Source organism: Gallus gallus, chromosome 1, assembly GCF_016699485.2.
Source record: "Gallus gallus isolate bGalGal1 chromosome 1, bGalGal1.mat.broiler.GRCg7b, whole genome shotgun sequence".
NCBI classification, from domain to species: Eukaryota; Metazoa; Chordata; class Aves; order Galliformes; family Phasianidae; genus Gallus; species Gallus gallus.
In genome coordinates, this window is record NC_052532.1 from 20,552,006 (window position 1) to 20,570,246 (window position 18,241).

Here is an 18,241-nt window from a genome sequence, read left to right on the forward strand (position 1 = left end):
CTCTTCTGGCGCACACATGGAGCTCTGCTCTTCTGTTACTTTAAGAGTTCTGGAATCCCCAAACACAGAAAAACCAAACGCCATCACTTTACGTCTCCAGAAACCTGTGGGTTCTATAGTACTAAAAGAGGCAAGCTCACCTCAGCCACTCAACACTTGCAACGAGCTAGGCTATCAAAACCCACCATCTCCAACAGGCACTTTTCTCCCATGACCTTTAAGAGGTCAATGGCATGACCCTAAAAAACACACAGTAAGTGAAAAATACAGTTCCTGTTTCACGTAAAAGCGGAGTCCAAGCAGAAAGTCAAAAGTCAATTCCCCAAAAATGGGGAAAGTGTGCCTTCCTCAGTGACCTTTACAGCAGAACAACGTTTTGCTTCAAATTACATTTGCTGCTTTCTTTTTTTTCATGTATTCCTGAAACTACGCTTGTTAACGTCTTGTCAAACACATCAACAATCCCATGTCTCTGTTACCATTTGCTCTCTAGGTGCCTGTCTCCACTAATCAACGCTCATCATGAGTAATTTTTAAACAAGTGGTAATATTTACTGGTGTTGAAGTTAAACATTCACTGAAAGAACAGAACTGTGCCTTGATTAAATGTCCGGTTTAAACTGGTTATGAAAGCAAAAAACAACCCAGCAACCACACGTAATCTCTTAGTTCTTTTACAGTTATTCCCTGCTGGTGCCAAAACTCTTCCTTTACAACCACTGCACTCAGTAGCAATAAATGACAGCAGAACGCTTTGGGAATAATCCACACCCAAAGAGTCAATTTTCAAAAGTACCTCTAACAAAAAGAAGTGATCTCAGAAGGAAATCCTTCTCCAAAGATTTGCCAATTTCTTTTTCCTCCCTCTGAGAGGTTATTATCCAGGCTGGATGTGGCTCTGGGCAGCCCGGTGTAGTGGTCGGCAACCCTGCCACCCTGCACACAGCAAAGGGGTTGAAAGTAGACAATCTTTGAGGTCCTTTTCAACCCAGGCCATTCTATGATTCACTCTATGATTCTATGATTCTGAACTAAGCACCAAGGAAAACACAATGAATGAACCCAGACATTAAGAGGAGCTCATAAAGCAACTCAGATCCCACTGTAGCTCATCAGGAATCTGACTCCTTCTGGCAAGGCACCTCCCAGTGGAAGACTGGAAGGTTCCCCAAAAAGTAAGATGACTCCAGAAGGCTCCAAAAAAGAATGGTTGTGATTCTGCACCTGGTGACATCTCTGCACAAGAGCCTGCTGCAAGCAGTGTGGGTAGCTGCAGTGCTGTGCATTTACCCTCACTTAATTTTCTGTAATGTCACCTGCGTGCAGCTGTATTTCTAAGATCAGTGCTGCTGGTTATCTAATCAGTATCTCCTCTGAGGAGATGTACATTTTCAATGATTATTTCAGAAATGTTAGAAAGCTTATACAGTTTCAGACAGTCTTAAAAAGTTTCTTCCTGTAAATCCATACTCTGTTACAAAGAGACTGCACTGTATCAAGACAAAAACATTGTGACTCTAGAAAGTGATTGTTTCCCTAGTGGTTGTTCACCTACTGCACCTGGGAAATCTCATCCTACCACACTGGTTACCTTAAAAATCTCTAGGACACTGACACTCGCCTGCTTCTTGCCTCCTGCATCCATTTTTCAGACCTGGTCGGAGCTCAGGCTCTTTTGCCCTCACAAAGGAGAAAAGGAATGCATCCATTCAGGCTGTATCTCTGCTCCTCGCTAGCTGAGGTCACAGAAGCTAATCAGGCTCTCCAGACATCTCATCAAGGTGAAATATTCCACAGGAAGTCCTATTAATACCTCTTAAATTCAAGGTGGTTCAACAGCCCCGGAGAGCAGAGAGCAGATGCTGTACATCACTGATGTACTCTCTGTGTCTCAGCTTGTTTGCAGTGGTAACTTGTACTCTCACCTCATTTCTGATTTGAAGAATTGGTCCCACCTGCTCTTTCAAGGGTTGTCAGAGACTGAACCCTTTTGTGCAGAGGGGAGAAGCTGTGAGCAGAAATGAGCTTCTGGACAATTCTGAGGTGCTGCTTCCAGAGGCACCGCATTTCCACATGCACAGTAAAAGACACCGCTCCTTCTTACAGTGCAGATGAAATAGATTACATCCAATTTATTTATAAAAAATTTATACATCTGAAATATCACAAACATTTACAGCTTTCCCGCTTTCTTCTGAGTTCCGAAAAGATGGAGCCATACAGTTACACCGCTGTCTCCTTTGACTCTGATGTTTGTGGTGGCTTGAAGTTCAGTATCTCTTTATATGTAATACCTGGAAAAAAAACCAAACAAACACAAAACAACAGAATAAACAGTGTGCTGGTCTGGCCACAAAAGGAGCTGCAGACGTAAGCCCGGTGCAAACCCCAGCATGGTTAGGCTCTGGCCAAGGTGAGGAAGACAGAGACCTCTTCAGGTGAAAAAAGAGAGAAAGAGTACTGTTTTGTCACTTCAGATTTGAAGAAGTAGCCCAATACGAAAACGTTGTAGGTGTTTTCAAAGGGGTGTAAGCATTGACATTATAATACAGTGGAAAATATGCCCAGAAAGTGCTCCTAAGTACAGCAGAATTACAAATCAAGACCTCACCTCATTTAAGAGCCAAAATACAAAACTCTGAAGTAAGACAAAAAACAGATTCAGATTTTAATTTCTTCTGAGAGAGACAGGCTTTCTCAGAAAGAGTAAAGACATCTAACTGAACATTAAGGCCAGCAATAGCCTTAAGGGCTATATAGCCAACAGCTAAGGAATCTGTTGCCCTGTCCTATCCACTGCAACAAACGTGTTTCTTTCTTTCTTACATTGCAGGAGATAAGAAGAAAGATGGATGAAGAAGATAGGAGCCACTGTTAGGAGGAAGAGAAGAAAACCTTTGAAGATATTTTCGGGAGGATTTGATAAAAGGAACACTGACCAACAGTGCTTCTCTATTTTACAGCTGTCCACTTATTCTTTTCCATTAAAAGGAGCCACAGTCATTAGCAAAGGAGAATATTTTCATTCCGGGATGGCCTTTCTAACTGCCCATTTTGGAAAACATCACAAGAGTAAACTCACGCTTCCACTCATCCAGGGGCAGATCCATGTTATCAAATGTGTCATCATATTTCTCAGCCTCGATTTCTTCCTCAGGATCGTGAATTGGTTCAAAGTAAGGGTGCATCAAAGCCTCAGCTGCCGTGACTCGCTCCTCCGCATCCAGCACCAGCATGTTCTCCAAAAGATTTACAGCTAAGGAACAGAAAATAAACATTGCATTGAAATCAAGCCACCGATTCCAGCCTATACAAAGTAATGTTGCACTGAAGATGCTTTAAAGATATATACGGATTTACGAAGCAGAATCTTTGGGTGCTCATTCTATTGCCAGTGGGGCTCAACTGCACAACAAAACAGAGTGCTGTGAACAAGCTGGGATGTGTACCAAGCAATGCAGAGATGCTCCTTAAATTCCACATGCAATACAGCCACATCACCTCAACTATGACTTCTGAGCTTCTGACTCCAGGACCACTGCATTTAGGAACTTCCCAGATGTCTGCCCTCACTGCCAGCACTGTGTTGTGGTTCTAAGGCACATCATTACCTGGCAGGCGCAGAATGAGCGGATGGGTGTAGAGCTACTGAGAATTGTTTGTTATGTGACTAAATCCATGCCCCCAGCACTGGCAGCACATTTTCAAGTTCACCAAGACATCCATGCTCTCAATGCCAGCGCTAGCTTTATCTGCAATGTGTTTTGACCTCACCAAAACAATCCATGAAATCCATGAACATCTTCAGTGTCCCTCACCGGTGGATTTGAATCGGGTCCTCTGTGAGACTATCAAAGTGCACTAGTATAAACAGCCATGATTCTATTATGTTCCTAAGAGCATCCTGTAAGAAAGTTCCTGAGTTGGGTGGAGCACCAGAAAGGAAGAAGGGACAGCAGCACAGGAAAAGATGCTGCAATGCCTGCTTGGCACATTATGGATCCCTAACATCTTAGAATCATTTAGTCCAACCATGCACCTAACACTACAAGTCCCTCCAACCTTCTCTCCCAGACCAAGAGCAGTGGTTCTTCATATAAGATACAGCCAGATGGCCAAAGAAGTGATAGGAAGAATTTAAGCAGAGATGTGTAGAGTTTGCTGCAGCTGGGACAGCTAGTGAGTTAGCCATGTGGTCATGGTTAATAATCCTACTGTATCTTAACATACCATTTTAACTGCTTAAATACAGAAGACTCAATTATCCTGATTTATATTCTAAGAAAGCCTGGCTTTATGAGTCAGGTCATTGGGGAACAGAGGAAGCTGGGCAGAGCCATCTCAGAGCTCTTATTGCCTCAGGTCATGTCACAGTTATGCACACTTAGTATGTTCTTCTGGCTGTTTATATCCATCAAATACAAGCCAGATCTTTGCAGGAATGCACAGATGTTTCTCAGGATGCATTCATTCCATGTCTAAAATGTCAGCTTTCTATTTGCTTGCATTTCTGTTATACATCAAAAGGACCTTTCAGAATTATATTTAAAATACAATGCACAGAAAACTTTATTAAATATATTTAAATCCCCAGGGCTCTTGAGAAAGCTGCTTCAGTAAAACCATTAAGCACGGTCTGGATCAGAGCCTAAAGCATAAAATACTTCTTTTTGACTCTTCTGAATCATCTGATTCCTGGCAGAGTCTAAACTTGGCACAGCTCAGCCACTAGAATCAAAGTTCTGAGTTACGGAAAGCAAGAGGCAGAGCAGCATGAGAATCTCCACGTAACCTATCACGTGACTGACACTGCTGCTGCCCCCAACGCAAACAAAACAACAACAGAGATTGTACACATTCACACAAACTGCCTTACCCAAAGGACTCGCGTGCTTCAAGACGGATGCAAAATCTTTTTTCTGGACTTTTGGAAGGCTTTTGATATAGTTTTTTGCCTTAAAAGAAACATGAATGTTAAATCAGAACTTTGCCTCCTTCGTAATGCGCTTGCTAGGTAACTTACTGATGCTTTGACAGTACCTTGTACAAATGGACTTTTCTTTTTTTGTGATAAGGCCTGGTTATGTTCACCTTCTTGTTGAAAGGAACAGTGTCTTTTAAACTGAACCTTAAAATTGTGATTAAGAAATTAAATGTAAATCCTTGATACCTAATCAACGTCCAATATGTTGATTAGAATAAACATGTATCCATGATCTGAAAGAATGTCATACTGAAGTTTACAGAAATCTCTAAAAGTGTGTATTTTACAGTAATTCTTTAGTATTTAAATTATGCAGTTCTTCTAATGATTCATTTTAGGTTCTTCATAGCAGGGACTTCAGGACTCTCAAGAACATCACATGGAAATAGGAAAGAGGAAGTCAGAGACACCTACAGAATGAATGGGTTCTCTGAAGAGGTTCATATTTTCAGTACATTTCCAGCAAAGGAAGTAATGTATAGCTCAGCTGATTTAAAGTACTTAAATATATCGATTTTTTCAGCGTCCTTATCGTTTTCTGTTTCCCCTTAACGTCCGGTAATTATTCTGGCTGTGAATATGAGAATACTCACATCCTGACTCTTCAGTTTTTGCACAAAATCTTGACTTGGCGTACCCGTTATTTTCATTATTTCTGTGAGTTGGTCCAGATCTGAATGCCAGAAATAAGGAACAAAGTCTTTCAGCACAGGATAAAAATTATGTGTTCCTTTGCTACTGGAGAATAAAGCAAAACCAACGATGCAACAACTGAACAGAAGATGTATAAAAGATGAGCTGTCAAACATACAGAGCTCATAAACAAAACAAGTGGAGAATTCTTGCTGTATTCTTTTAACACTGCACTCTACTGTCTGTCACAAGTATTCGGGCCAACAAAGCATCACCTAAGATGAAGTATGGCTAAATCTTAACTATTTTCTTAAATTCTCAGCAATGAAGTGACATGACTAAATATTTTCTGCACATCTAAAATATTTTGGTGTGTATTATTTACACGATATTTGGACAAAAGCCTCAAAAGGCATGAAATGGACTAGTGTGTGCTCATAAGGTCATATGCTACACCAGAATTTTCTGTGCTGGAGTTGTGGAACCAATTGCTACAAAATATATATATACATATTATTATTAATATTTACCTTTTGTATTGTCAGTGAAACTTTTAGCTGATGATTTGAGGCATCATTCAATGGATATCCCACTCTCTATTGACAAAGTTCAGTAATATGAGTTTTAACTTGCTGACGTACAGACGTGGTACAAATATCAAATAACCAATTAAATACAAAGATGATAGCCATATGTAAGCTATATCTTTCAATTTATGCTCATCAGATCTTCGGCACACTCAATGCATCACACAGGCATCTCTCATCATTTTCTGACACTGGTTTCATTAACGCACTGAGGAAGGATACGGTCGTTTCCCCTGAACAGAGGCCTCCCCGTTATCATTTCAGCCATTATACAGCCCACAGACCAGATGTCAACTGAAAAGATGACAAAGTATCATTAAATTACTGAATATTTGTTCATCTGAATGTAGATAAAGTTTAATTTAAAATATATTTTAAAGACAACTAAAATTTACCTTTGTAGCCCATTATAATATAAATGAGTGCCTTGCAGACTATGATAAACAACATAGAGCAAACTACTAGCATTTCTGATTGGCAAACAGAAGATAATCTGGTACTGGGCAGAATCAGTTTCTCAGTAACAAACAGATGCACGCGGGAAGTAATTCTGCTATGCTTTCAAAAACTTCTACGGTTATTCCAGCATTACTTAAATTCCCTCATTCTGCCACTTACCCTGTCTGTTACAGCAAGCACATCTTTGCAGAGAGATTAGTCAGGGAGAACACAAAGACGTAGAGCAGGTTTGTTCCAATTGCTTTGGAACTTCCTGTGAATTTTAGAAAGTAGAAACAAAAAAACCCCACCCCATAAACTAAACAAAAAACAACCCCCCCCAAATGATTACCTGCAATCTACAAGGGAGTTTTTCATCGTTATATTATCATTTCCACCTCCAATGTCTCACTCACTTCAGAAACACAGCCTTGCCTGATTCGGTGAATGCTTCAGCAGTATTAAGACTTTTCCAAAGAGATGCTGACCTGTTTGTGTGTAATGCATCCAATTAAGGATGACCTCTGGGGCTCTGTACCACCTTGTAACCACGTAACCTGTCATCTCACTGTCCGTATGCCTGGCCAATCCAAAATCCAGGATCTGCAGTGGAAGCACAAAGCACACCCAGACAAGCCAGTTATCTATTTCACACAGATTTAACAAACACAGGAAACAAAAGACTCAGAGCATCCTGCAGAGACTGAGTTATTTTTGCATCTTTTTCTCATTGAAGTATCTTGCTCTCATTTCATGAATCAAGACAGAAGCAGCAAGGAGGTTTACAGTTTTTTTCCATGTTAGATACCTCCATATCAACACTTAAAGCCAGTAGAGATAACAATTAATTATTCAATTAATGGTTAAAGAGATACTGGTCATATTCAGTCCTGGCTGTGGAACAACTACCATATCCTTTTAGAGTTAGAAGAAAAGCACCCAGGTTACATGGTATCCACTGTTCTGACATCCAAGGTGGCACAATTATTCTAGAGTGTGTTCCAAGAATATTCTGAAGTAAGGAGATATCATTATCTTTTTTTTTTTTATGAATAACTCATAGAAGGGAAAACTTCCTCTGGGTTACATGAAAGGCTGGAACAAGCATAAGGAGTTACCATTATTTAGTCCCACTGATTTCCAGCCTACTGCTTCAACCACAAAACAAGCCTTGGTAAGAAATGCAAAGTTAGTACAATTTTTTAAAGGCTTTGTACAATTTAGCTTATTTCTAAGACTCTTCTCTAAGAAGAGGAGGCTCAGGGGTGACCCAATCATCTCTACAACTGCCTGAAGGGAGGTTGTGGTGAGGTGGGAGTCGGCCTCTTCTCCCACACAACTAGTGATAGGATGAGAGGGAATGGCCTCAAGTTGCACCACTGTCGATTGAGGTTGGATGTTAGGAAATAATTCTTCTCCAAGAGATTGGTCAGGCACTGGAATGAGCTGCTCAGGGAGGTGGTGGAGTCACTGACCCTGGACGTGTTCAAGAAACATTCAGATGTTGTACTGAGGGACATGGTTTAGTGGGAAATATGGTGGTAGGTGGGCAGTTGGACTGGATGATCTTAGAGGTCTTTTCCAACCTTGGTTGGAAACTCTATGGTTGTAAGACCCTCTTGCTATTGCAAGAGCAATTGTAATTGTAGAGCAACAAGACTAAAAATAAACATTACAGCCTTTTGTCCATCTCTATGAAATTCTCTAACATAAGGGCTCACCTGCGTGGGCAATCAAAAGATGGTGCCAACAGATGAGGCCAACAGTCAGTTCAGTTTACTAGGAAATCCACGCTATGAACAAGAAGCGTGGGGTCTTGGGAGACAAGTCTGCTCAGATCATCCTTTGCAGATACTTGAACAGGTAGCTTCATGTGAAGGGCCACTACTCTCCACGTGCATCTGGCTTCATACATATACTAACACGGCAGAAGTTTTTACTAGGAGCACCCATGCATTACTATAGCAAGAGTGATATATTTGCAATGCTTTCACTGTAGTTAAACACCTTAAAATATTTCACTTTAAGCAGGGCAATTTCATTATTCCCTGATGCTAATAGAAAGGGAAACTGTAATTTCATTCATAAATTAAGAATAGAAAATGTCAGGGCTTATCTTTATTGCCACACTAGAAGCATTATTTCCACAACTTCCCCATAATTGTTGATTACCTACAAATTTGGAATGGATTAGGAAGCAACGGGAGAGATTTTTATTCTTACCAAGAAAATGCAACTGATTAAGCCCAAAGTTACCCTTCAAAACTGGTCTCAACATATTTGCAACTGCAATACACCTTTATATAAAGCTTTCAAATGTACTGTATACATGGAACAGACACAGTGTCTTCCCTTAATGCTGGAAGGGAGAGGAGGGTGAGAGAAATCAGGTGGTACTGCCTGGCACAGCTTCGTAGGCCTCTTTCATACAAAAGGCTGTGACACCAGCTCTTGGAGAAGGGCTAAGATGGAATTTGGACTTGTATTCTTCTAAAGGCAGAAAACGACAGCAAGAATTTTTATGTGTTACTCATTATCTTTATGATTTCTTTTCATTGAGATGCTCATTAGGCTCACGAACAAATGGAGCTTAGCAGTAACACAGTACCAATGCAACAGCAATTTTCACATCAGAATATTATTCTCATACTCTGTCTGATCTTCTAGTTTTCTACTAGAACTTCAAAAGATATTCCCAGAGCAAGTTGAAAACCAATTTTATAATGCAGGAATTATGAAAGAGAGCAAATGCCCCACGGCTCAAGAGTAAGCTCCCTTCCTACTTAGCAAACTTAATTTTCTTCCTTGCTTCAGTAACTGTAACAAAAATAATTCGTAGCTTCAAGACAACAGGAAGGGCAGTGACTCCCCCTGTGGCACCCTCCACTGTCACTTCCCTGATTCCTATGCAGCAGCTGAAAGAATCAGACAAGGCAGCCGGAAAGCGTGCTCTGAGAAATAGGGCTGACTACTTATTAGCAATTATTAATTCAAGGAACTGTTCTGACTTTCCCACAGCCGCACAGCTCCTTGAGCTGAGCCAAGGGAAGCTGCTGAGACATATAAGGGGGAAAAGGAGTGGGATGAGCCCTGGCAGTACTGCCTTGTGCCAGCATACCGTGGCATTAGATGTGTGCTCACAGGGCAAGGCACATCCTATGTATTACATCTGGAATGCACACGCAGTGAAAGGCAGTTCAATTGGTTCAGCGTAAGTGAGATCACAGTTAAATCCCTGCCCTCATATTTTTAATGTACATTTCTCAACATTTGATAGTTTGCTTTCCGCTCATACATTGGAGTTGCCTTTGGATGACCAGTATTTACTGGTTCCAAATTAGCACATCTCTTCTGTATGCAATACCAGAACTTAGCATAAAACTAGGGATAGCATAATTTTGCCCTGAAAGTCAAGAAAGAAAACCTAAACTTAGTACTACATTTTCTCCTACTCATTTAACAAAATGGTGTTCTGGTATCAAATTATTTGCTTCAGCTTACGTAAAAGCTTAAAAATGTCCAAGGTGACAGAAAAATAAGTTGTATTAGGTAAGGAAATAGAGCAATCATACAGTGAAAGAATGTCTTGGATCTGGACCGCGTCTCAAAATCTCACTGTACAGGTAGGGGGTGGAGGGAGAACATGTCCAACTGGTTTACCTAGATTCTTTTTTTCCCCCACTATCATACTGGGACTCACTCACATTTTGGCCTCGCACAAGCCAGAAAGAGACAATGGCTTTCTGTCCTAAATAGGGAAATCCTGAAAAGACCTGGCCCTGAACATCCAGGTCTGTTCCACTCAGTCTCCAGAGCAAGAAACTGCACTGCAATAGCTACATGCTGTATATAATGCGGTATATAACACATACGTTGCATGCTAAAAAACAATTTTTGCAATCCTGCATCAACTTTTATTGCATTTAATTATGAGACTGCTTTACAACCTTTGATCTTCTGTATCTCCCAGTTGTAGACTTAGACTTACTGTATTTATTCAAAGCTGGAATTCTTACGTGACTGAACTGCTTCCACAAAGGCTTATTTCTTTTCAGGGAGACGGCCTTGGCCATAAGATCTAAGAGTCCTCACATATCAGGACACAAATGTCCCATTCGAACGTACTGTTGTTTTGTGAAGATGTCTGCACCAGCCATGACAGCACAGGACAGAAGACATAGTTTGGGTTTGTAATTAACTGAAAAGTCCTGGCTTGCCTCTCAGATTGCTACAGCTAAGAGAAGACAGGTAACAAAAACATGTCGAGAAAATTAATAGTGATCTATTAAAATAGAATACAGTAGAATACAATAGAATGACCTGAGGACTGGAAGCAGCGTGAGGCCCTTATCTCTCAGGAGGATAAACTATATTCCTAAAATGAACAGTGCTGAGCACTACACAGTTCAACTTGATAATGAACAATTTGCTTTTTTTAAAGAAGCCCATTCTGCACAGCTCAACCAGATGCATTTTGCTGTGTTGGGGCACACTGTGTAACTATTTCTCAAGTACAAATATCTTCCCTGACAGCTATTGGAAGATTTCTAATTACATGTTAAGAAACTGAGTAATAAAATTTGAACAGTTCAGATTCGCTATTTCAGCCCAATGATTTAGGAGGAGGCCTGAGATGACAAACGTGCAGCAGCAGAATTACTATTCAGACAGACTGTACTGAGAAGCAATCCAAGGAAGATTCAGCAGGAATGGAAACACCCACTCTTCAAGACAGATACTTTCCAGTGTGGGCGCTACAGCCCTGTCTCCAGGTGTGCATTCCAGCTAAGCCCCATTTCCATAGGGGATGGGTGTGAGTGTGCACCATCCTCACACCCACCTTTGGACAGAAGCCCAGGTGGGTAGGAGAAAGGGAGGCATGGTCTGTGCCAGCACTTTCTCCACTCCAGATAAGCAGCAACCAGGAAATATAAGAACTGCCATAAAGTGCACCTGTCTTATAGTGTACCAATGAAAGTTAACAGCTGAACTATATACAACACTAGATTAGTAACCATCTCACTTTAATGATTTTTTCCCAGTAATTCAGTTAAAAGCAAAGCTCAAGAACTTCTTTCTATGAAGCACATGTAGTCTACGTGCAATTGATGCTTTTATTTTAATGGTGCAGAAGGAATAGCTTTCAAAGAAATACGATGTTAGTGGTGAGCAGTATTTGATTCCTCACATGCTTCTCTGAAGCAATGAGCTGCAAGGTATCATAAGAATAGTTCTCCATTACAGCCCTTGTGCAATTGTAACCATGATATGATTGTTTCCTGAGAAGCCTGACTACTATAATTATGCACACACGCTTTCATGGGCCCAAGGCTATTGCATGGACTGCCACATAAACACCAACCCACAAGAAGGTAATTTCAGCTCTCACACTGCTCCTTGCCCAGCTGGAAGGACCAAAGCCACGAATAAAGCCTGTGGCATTGACCTCCTCGCCAGTTATCTTCTGTACACCCTGGAGCCACCCCTCAGCTCTCCCCTGTTAACAGTGCACTAGTTTCCCAGAGTGTCTTACATGTGCTCAGCTCTGACACCCTTGGCAACATTTCTGATCTGTGGTACAGACACTTCTTGTGCTTGGCTCCATAATGATCTCAGACATTTATCATCACCTCCGCCATCCACATGAAACATACACTGACTTCAGTTAAGGACACGCAAATAGGAAACTAATAGATTCTCAGTATTCAGGGCTTCATTTCTTAAATAAATACACAAATACTGTTATGGCGATTAAAGTCCCAATAATCAGAAAATATTTAAAAGGATCAGCCTCCAGTCATTTTTTTCAAGTTCATTACCACTGTCCATCTGATCCTCTTCCTTTCTCCAACACCCTCCTGAGCTCCTGGGCTGAAACCTCTGCCTACCACTGAAACCAGTTAGCACACTTACAGCTACTGCCCCCGCTGTTTTCTGTGGTGCATCTCTGATACAGATGAAAACTTATTTCAATAAGCATATCCTACCTTCAGTTCGCAGTCTTCATTTACTGCCAGGTTTCCAGGCTTTAGATCCTGTAATCAGATTTGAAACGGATGTTACTTATTTATTTTACAGCAAACAGAATAAAACTCACTTTAAAAGTATTTATTTCATTTAGGTTAAATGGTTTTCCTGCAGCTACTTAACACAGTAACAAGTAAAACAATGCCATAAATATAAACCAGAAAATCAGATGTAACAAATTACAGAAGTAAAGACACAAACTTGAATTTGTATGGCATTTTTCCTTGCGTTCTCCCCCTAAATGACTTTTAAGGGTCCCTTCCAAATAAAATAAATCAATGATTCCTATATAACATTTAAATATTTTAAAGGATTTACTCTAATTTTTGTCTTCAAGAAGTCAGAAAAAACTCTTAGCCATCTCAATTTAGGTGTCGTTTGCTCTTATGGGGACTTACAACTCAATTTCAGGAAGCACTTTAAGAAATCTAAACCTAAACTGTTCTCAGTGCAACTTTGGTGGCCAACTTACACTTGATGTAGCTATGCTGTTTCTATCAAAGACATAATCAAACTTAAGCATCATAAATGTAATCTCTAGCACATTTATGTCCATTCTTACACACAATCACAGTCCCATTGTAAGAATTTAAACATATTTTATGTAGTTTCTACTTACCCTGTGAATTATGCCAGATGAGTGAATATACTGCAAAAAAAAGGAAAGAAAGAAAGCATGTTTTAGTCATTGAGCTCCTGACCGTAAGGAGCTGTCTGGGGAGTAGGCAGAAAGTGCCTTTTCATGGTGCTAAAGTAACCTGAATTTTGGAAATGTTTATTTACTACACAGAAGATCTTTTAATGTTCAGGTAATTCAACAGCATTTTTACCCTGTTCCTCCCCCAATAACTACATACCAGTAAACCAGTTTGAGTACTGTACCAGATCGTAAGTTTTTTCTGGATATATGTCCATTGAAATCAATCCTGCTCTTTTATACATCAGAAATGCTCTCTTGCAGCAGTCATCTCAGCTGTGCCTTCATAGTTTAGATCTGCACGCCTCAGCAGTACTGAGTTTTCAGAAAGCCTTTAAGAACAGGATGAAGATCCTGAAGGTAACATCTCAAGCCTTGCGGTATGCTTCACCACTGTCTGCATGCAACTCTAGCTTATCACATTTATCAGCACATTTTTCTCTACATCCTCCCATCAGATACACATAGACACTGGTCAGAGCCACACCATGCCATGTTTTTTCCAGGCAGCATGAGCCCATCTCGCACAGCCTCTACTTGCTTGCTCTCCATCCAGACCCCTCAGTGCATTGGTGTCATCGCTCTGTCAGTGCCCTCCTTGTGCTGGGATGCCCCAAATGGAACACAGAGCTCCAGAAATGGTCTCTTAAGTTCTGAGTAGAGGGAGAAAAAATCACTTCTATTCACCCACAGGTTACAACTTCACCCATACAGTCAAGATGGTGACAGGGCTCTGCTGCCGCAGGGGCACACTGCTGACTGTCACGCCTGAGTCCCCATCTAGAAAGCTTTCTGTTCTGCTGTGCCCAAAGCCCTAGCACCATGTACCTCCAGCAGATGGCACATCACTTTCTTCTGCCTATTAGACAAGGTTTAAAATCTCCCATAGAACTGCCAAAGTACTCCACAGGATTTCCTGGGGGCAGCCACAAGGGGTTGAGGGAACTGTTACCCAAAGTGCAGGCTGTAAAACCACTACAGCACACGAAACGCTATTTCTGTCACGGATGTGCATGAAGAGCACTGGGATGGAAGGAACCAGATGCAAAAAAGAAGAGGTCTGTCAGAGGTACAGAATCTGGAGAAGATATAAACACACACCAATTTTTAACAGTATGCCTGTAAGTAGTTAGGCTCCCAGCAAAAGGAGAAAAGGCTGGAGTCTTCAGTCAACAGCCATCTTTATCAAGGACACCACTATGACTACTTCTCTTCCAAATCACATTGGTGCCTTTGTACTGAGGCCTCTTAATTTTCCAAAGCAGATGCTAATAATATTCTATAGGCTATTTTTGCCGGTATGACCGTACGCAGTAAGGAAATAACTCACAGATTCAGGAATTTCTGCACCTAAGAATGTAGCATGTAGAAACAGGAATTAAAGGGACTGCACCCTTCTGAGTTTTATTTTAAGTAAACCCACCCATTTTGATGAAGAATGTGGTTTTATTGGTGTTCTCACTCCACTGAAGGTTTAATGACAGTTAATAGCACCAAAAATCATGTCAGCACTTTGGGGAGAGCTCATCTATTTTCTCAACACTTCTCTTAACATCTGCCGAGATTACATGAAATAGCACTTCTTTCTGTTGCTAATGTAAACACTAGCCCTTCTGTAAACTGAAAAACCTGTGTTGAGCTGCAGTGCTTCTTCAACAACAGTGGTATTCTGTAACTGCTTTCTATTATCTACTGGCAGGTACAGCACTGGAACTAAGCTACTCTTAGTTCAGAAAGTTTTCCGTTTCAGTTCAACAGTCTTCTGAAATGGGATCCTTTTCTTGCCAATTTTCCTCATTAAGTTATCCATCTGTTGTCAGATTATTCACTTTTAATGTGATAGGCACACCGAGACCACAGCAGACATATACTTCACAGTGTTATTACCACTTTACCGGAACAAAATTGAATTCAAGATTCCAGTTTAATGTGTGCAAAGTGCCTCTGAACACAGGAGCTCCGTGCATAATCCTGAAGATGGCTTTTGATAGCATTCATAAATCCTTGAATGAAAGCTTCAGATTGTGCTAGGAAGAGATCCAACAGTTGTCTGAATTCTAAGGATTCTTGTCTACGTACGTAATATCTATACAAAACAAAAATCTACTAAAAAGGGGATTAGAAAAGTCTAAGGGAAAAGCATTGTAGGCAGCAAGAAAAATGAAAACGAGGAGTGACTTAACAGGTAAAGAAAAACTGAATGAAATGGGTGAGGGAAGAGAAAACAGTGAAGTAGAAAGAACACCACAAATGTGAACAAAAGACAGTAAATAGGGATGACCAAAGGAGAGAACTGGAAGAAGTAAATATTATCATGAATATGGCTAAAGATGCTTGAAAAGGTACTTGTACAGCCCAAGAGCTAAGTTTCCATTCTCAAATATTATATAAATCAAGAAATACGATTACCAACCCCATTCTCAGTCCGACAAAAAAACAAACCCAGGTCACATTCCTGCAGACAAGGAACCCAAGACTGAAGGAGCTGGAAACTCCAGTCCTGTTCCACCTGCATAGAACATTTATTTTCAGCTTGCCACCATATTCTTTGACATGACATAGCTTTTCTGCCAAACAAAAGAATGACAAAAGCCCTTCTAAGTTGCAAGCCTAACTACTTTAAAGAAAAGACAAAAGCATACAGCTGTATCACCAAAATAAAAATCATAGAATCACAGAATGGCCTGGGTTGAAAAGGACCACAATGATCATCGAGTTTCAACCCTCCTGCTATGTGCAGGGCTGCCAACCACCAGACCAGGCTGCCCAGAGCCACATCCAGCCTGGCCTTGAATGCCTCCAGGGATGGGGCATCCACAGCCTCCTTGGGCAACCTGTTCCAGTGTGTCACCACCCTCTGTGTGAAAAACTTCCTCCTAATATCTAACCTAAACCTCAAGAACAAAACATATTTACTAAGTTCCACGATGACAGTAAAACAATAGTTGCCCTTCTGTACCTATTAAATATGGAACTACAAAGGAATCATGGATGCACTGTTGCTGATACTCTTGTACAGGATCAGCAAGTTGTCCCACAATACGATTTATTTTGATAGGGTTTGGCAGTAGAAATACACATCTGGACAAATCAGAATCTTGACAGATGTGACAAACTTTCCTCTATCAAAACCAGTGCTGGATTTCCACTGCATATGCATATCCCTATCAGATGCAACTCCCAGCACACTGTCTGCACTTAACCTTTGTGCGCAGGGGAAAGTCTGCTCATATGTTGTAGGAGTATAAAACAAAAACTGTATAGTGCTGGCAGCAGCCAAAGGAACTACACCAATCCTAGACAGGGAAGTTCTATGGTCTTCATGCTACACAGTGTGTCTCCTGAACTGCAAAGGGAATTAAACGGCCATTGCTGCTGGAGAGCTTGGACACAGCCTGCAGAGCTAGGTGAAGGGATTTAGAACAGTAACGTTACAACAGGAATACATCACCTAAACTCTGAATTCTTGTTTCTTGAATATATAAATAAGTGAAATGTGCTCCAGAGAATAACTTACCTAGTCACATTCAACAGTGAGCTCTACTACTTTGCAGAACTGGGCTCTTAACGCACAGATACCAAAGTGACACTTGCAATGGTCCCTGAACACTCACCAAAACCAGTGTGAGCATTATGAGACAGTGAGGCTTAGATTTTCTCTCCAGTTCATATTTTCACCCCCAAAAACCACACCTACAGGCTATATCTATATGTACAGGCACAATATAATGACCTCAATTCTTTTCATTTTCTTGAAAAAAAACAAAAAACCAACAACAAAACCCAACAAAATCCAGAAACAAAGGATTGTACAGAAAAACCCCACAGCTCTGCCAGATAACGTTTACTGTCACAAAATAACTACTGCACAGAATACCAATACTTGTACCAAACAAGGCAAGGTAAGCCCTATCATGCCATCAAATGATAAGTATTTACAGCTCTCCATAATGGTTTACTAGGAAAACAAGATTGTGAAATAGAAATAATAAAAAGTGGCAAACCTTTAAGCCTTTCAATATCTGATATACCAAGAACTGGATTCGGTCTTCAGTGAGTTTCTCATGCTTCATTATCTTACTTAAGTCTGTTCCCATAAATGGCATGACCAGGTAGCTTAAACAAGAAAAAAACAACAACAAAAAAGGAAATAAAGTCAGAATAATTTTAAGTTTGTCAAATAAATTGAAACATACTTTGAAACATACTTGTATGTTACATTGACAATATTACAGACCATTCTGTTTACCAAACAATTCTACTATCTTCCCTTCAGGCCCCTCTGTGTTTTCATCTGCTGCCACGAAGAGGTATCACATAATCCCAACAGTGATTATGGAAAGTTGGCAGTTATCAGAAGAGTACGGATGCTGAACTAGATAAAGGGTATCTACTCAACAACCAAGTAATATTTCGAAGATATCTACACAGGAAACCGGGACATTCACACACAGTGGTATTTATCTCACCATCATTATCACAGGGTATGTGAACTAGCAGCAATCAAACTGCCTAGAATCAAACAGACAAGGTCAGATGTAACAAATTAACTTTTATCTAGGATCGTAACCTCCTTCATCTTTAGTAACTCATACCAGCTTCCAATCTCAACATTCACAGACCAATTTGTTACCCTTTGGACAGAAAAAATGTGCAATTCAATTCTGTAATCATATAGGGACATAGCAACTACCGAGCAGAGAATGAAATTTCTTATCTCTTTCCAAGTATCACTCTAGATACTTCTCAACAACAGACCCAGTAACCTAGAAAACTGAGTTTGACTTCTGCTTTGTTGATGCTCTTGAATGTTAAAAGCATATTAAGTTCTCCCCTGAATCAGACTGATTAGATGCCTTTTCCCAGAGGTCATGA

The 18,241-nt window shown here is 40.5% G+C and overlaps 1 protein-coding gene across 1 annotated transcript in view; it reads right to left on the reverse strand.

The window, feature by feature from the left end:
- Positions 1-2,112: 2,112 nt before the first annotated feature.
- Positions 2,113-18,241, reverse strand: part of MAPK12 (mitogen-activated protein kinase 12) — a 28,688-nt gene continuing 12,559 nt past the window's right edge. Inside the window, exons 4-12 of the mRNA XM_001233061.7 lie at positions 17,371-17,482; positions 13,289-13,318; positions 12,630-12,677; positions 7,131-7,245; positions 6,427-6,498; positions 5,578-5,657; positions 4,877-4,955; positions 3,083-3,256; positions 2,113-2,294 (exon numbers count right to left, since the gene is read on the reverse strand). Of these exons, the coding sequence (XP_001233062.2) occupies positions 2,224-2,294; positions 3,083-3,256; positions 4,877-4,955; positions 5,578-5,657; positions 6,427-6,498; positions 7,131-7,245; positions 12,630-12,677; positions 13,289-13,318; positions 17,371-17,482 (781 nt within the window). The 3' untranslated portion in view covers positions 2,113-2,223. The remainder of the gene's footprint in view (positions 2,295-3,082; positions 3,257-4,876; positions 4,956-5,577; positions 5,658-6,426; positions 6,499-7,130; positions 7,246-12,629; positions 12,678-13,288; positions 13,319-17,370; positions 17,483-18,241) is intronic.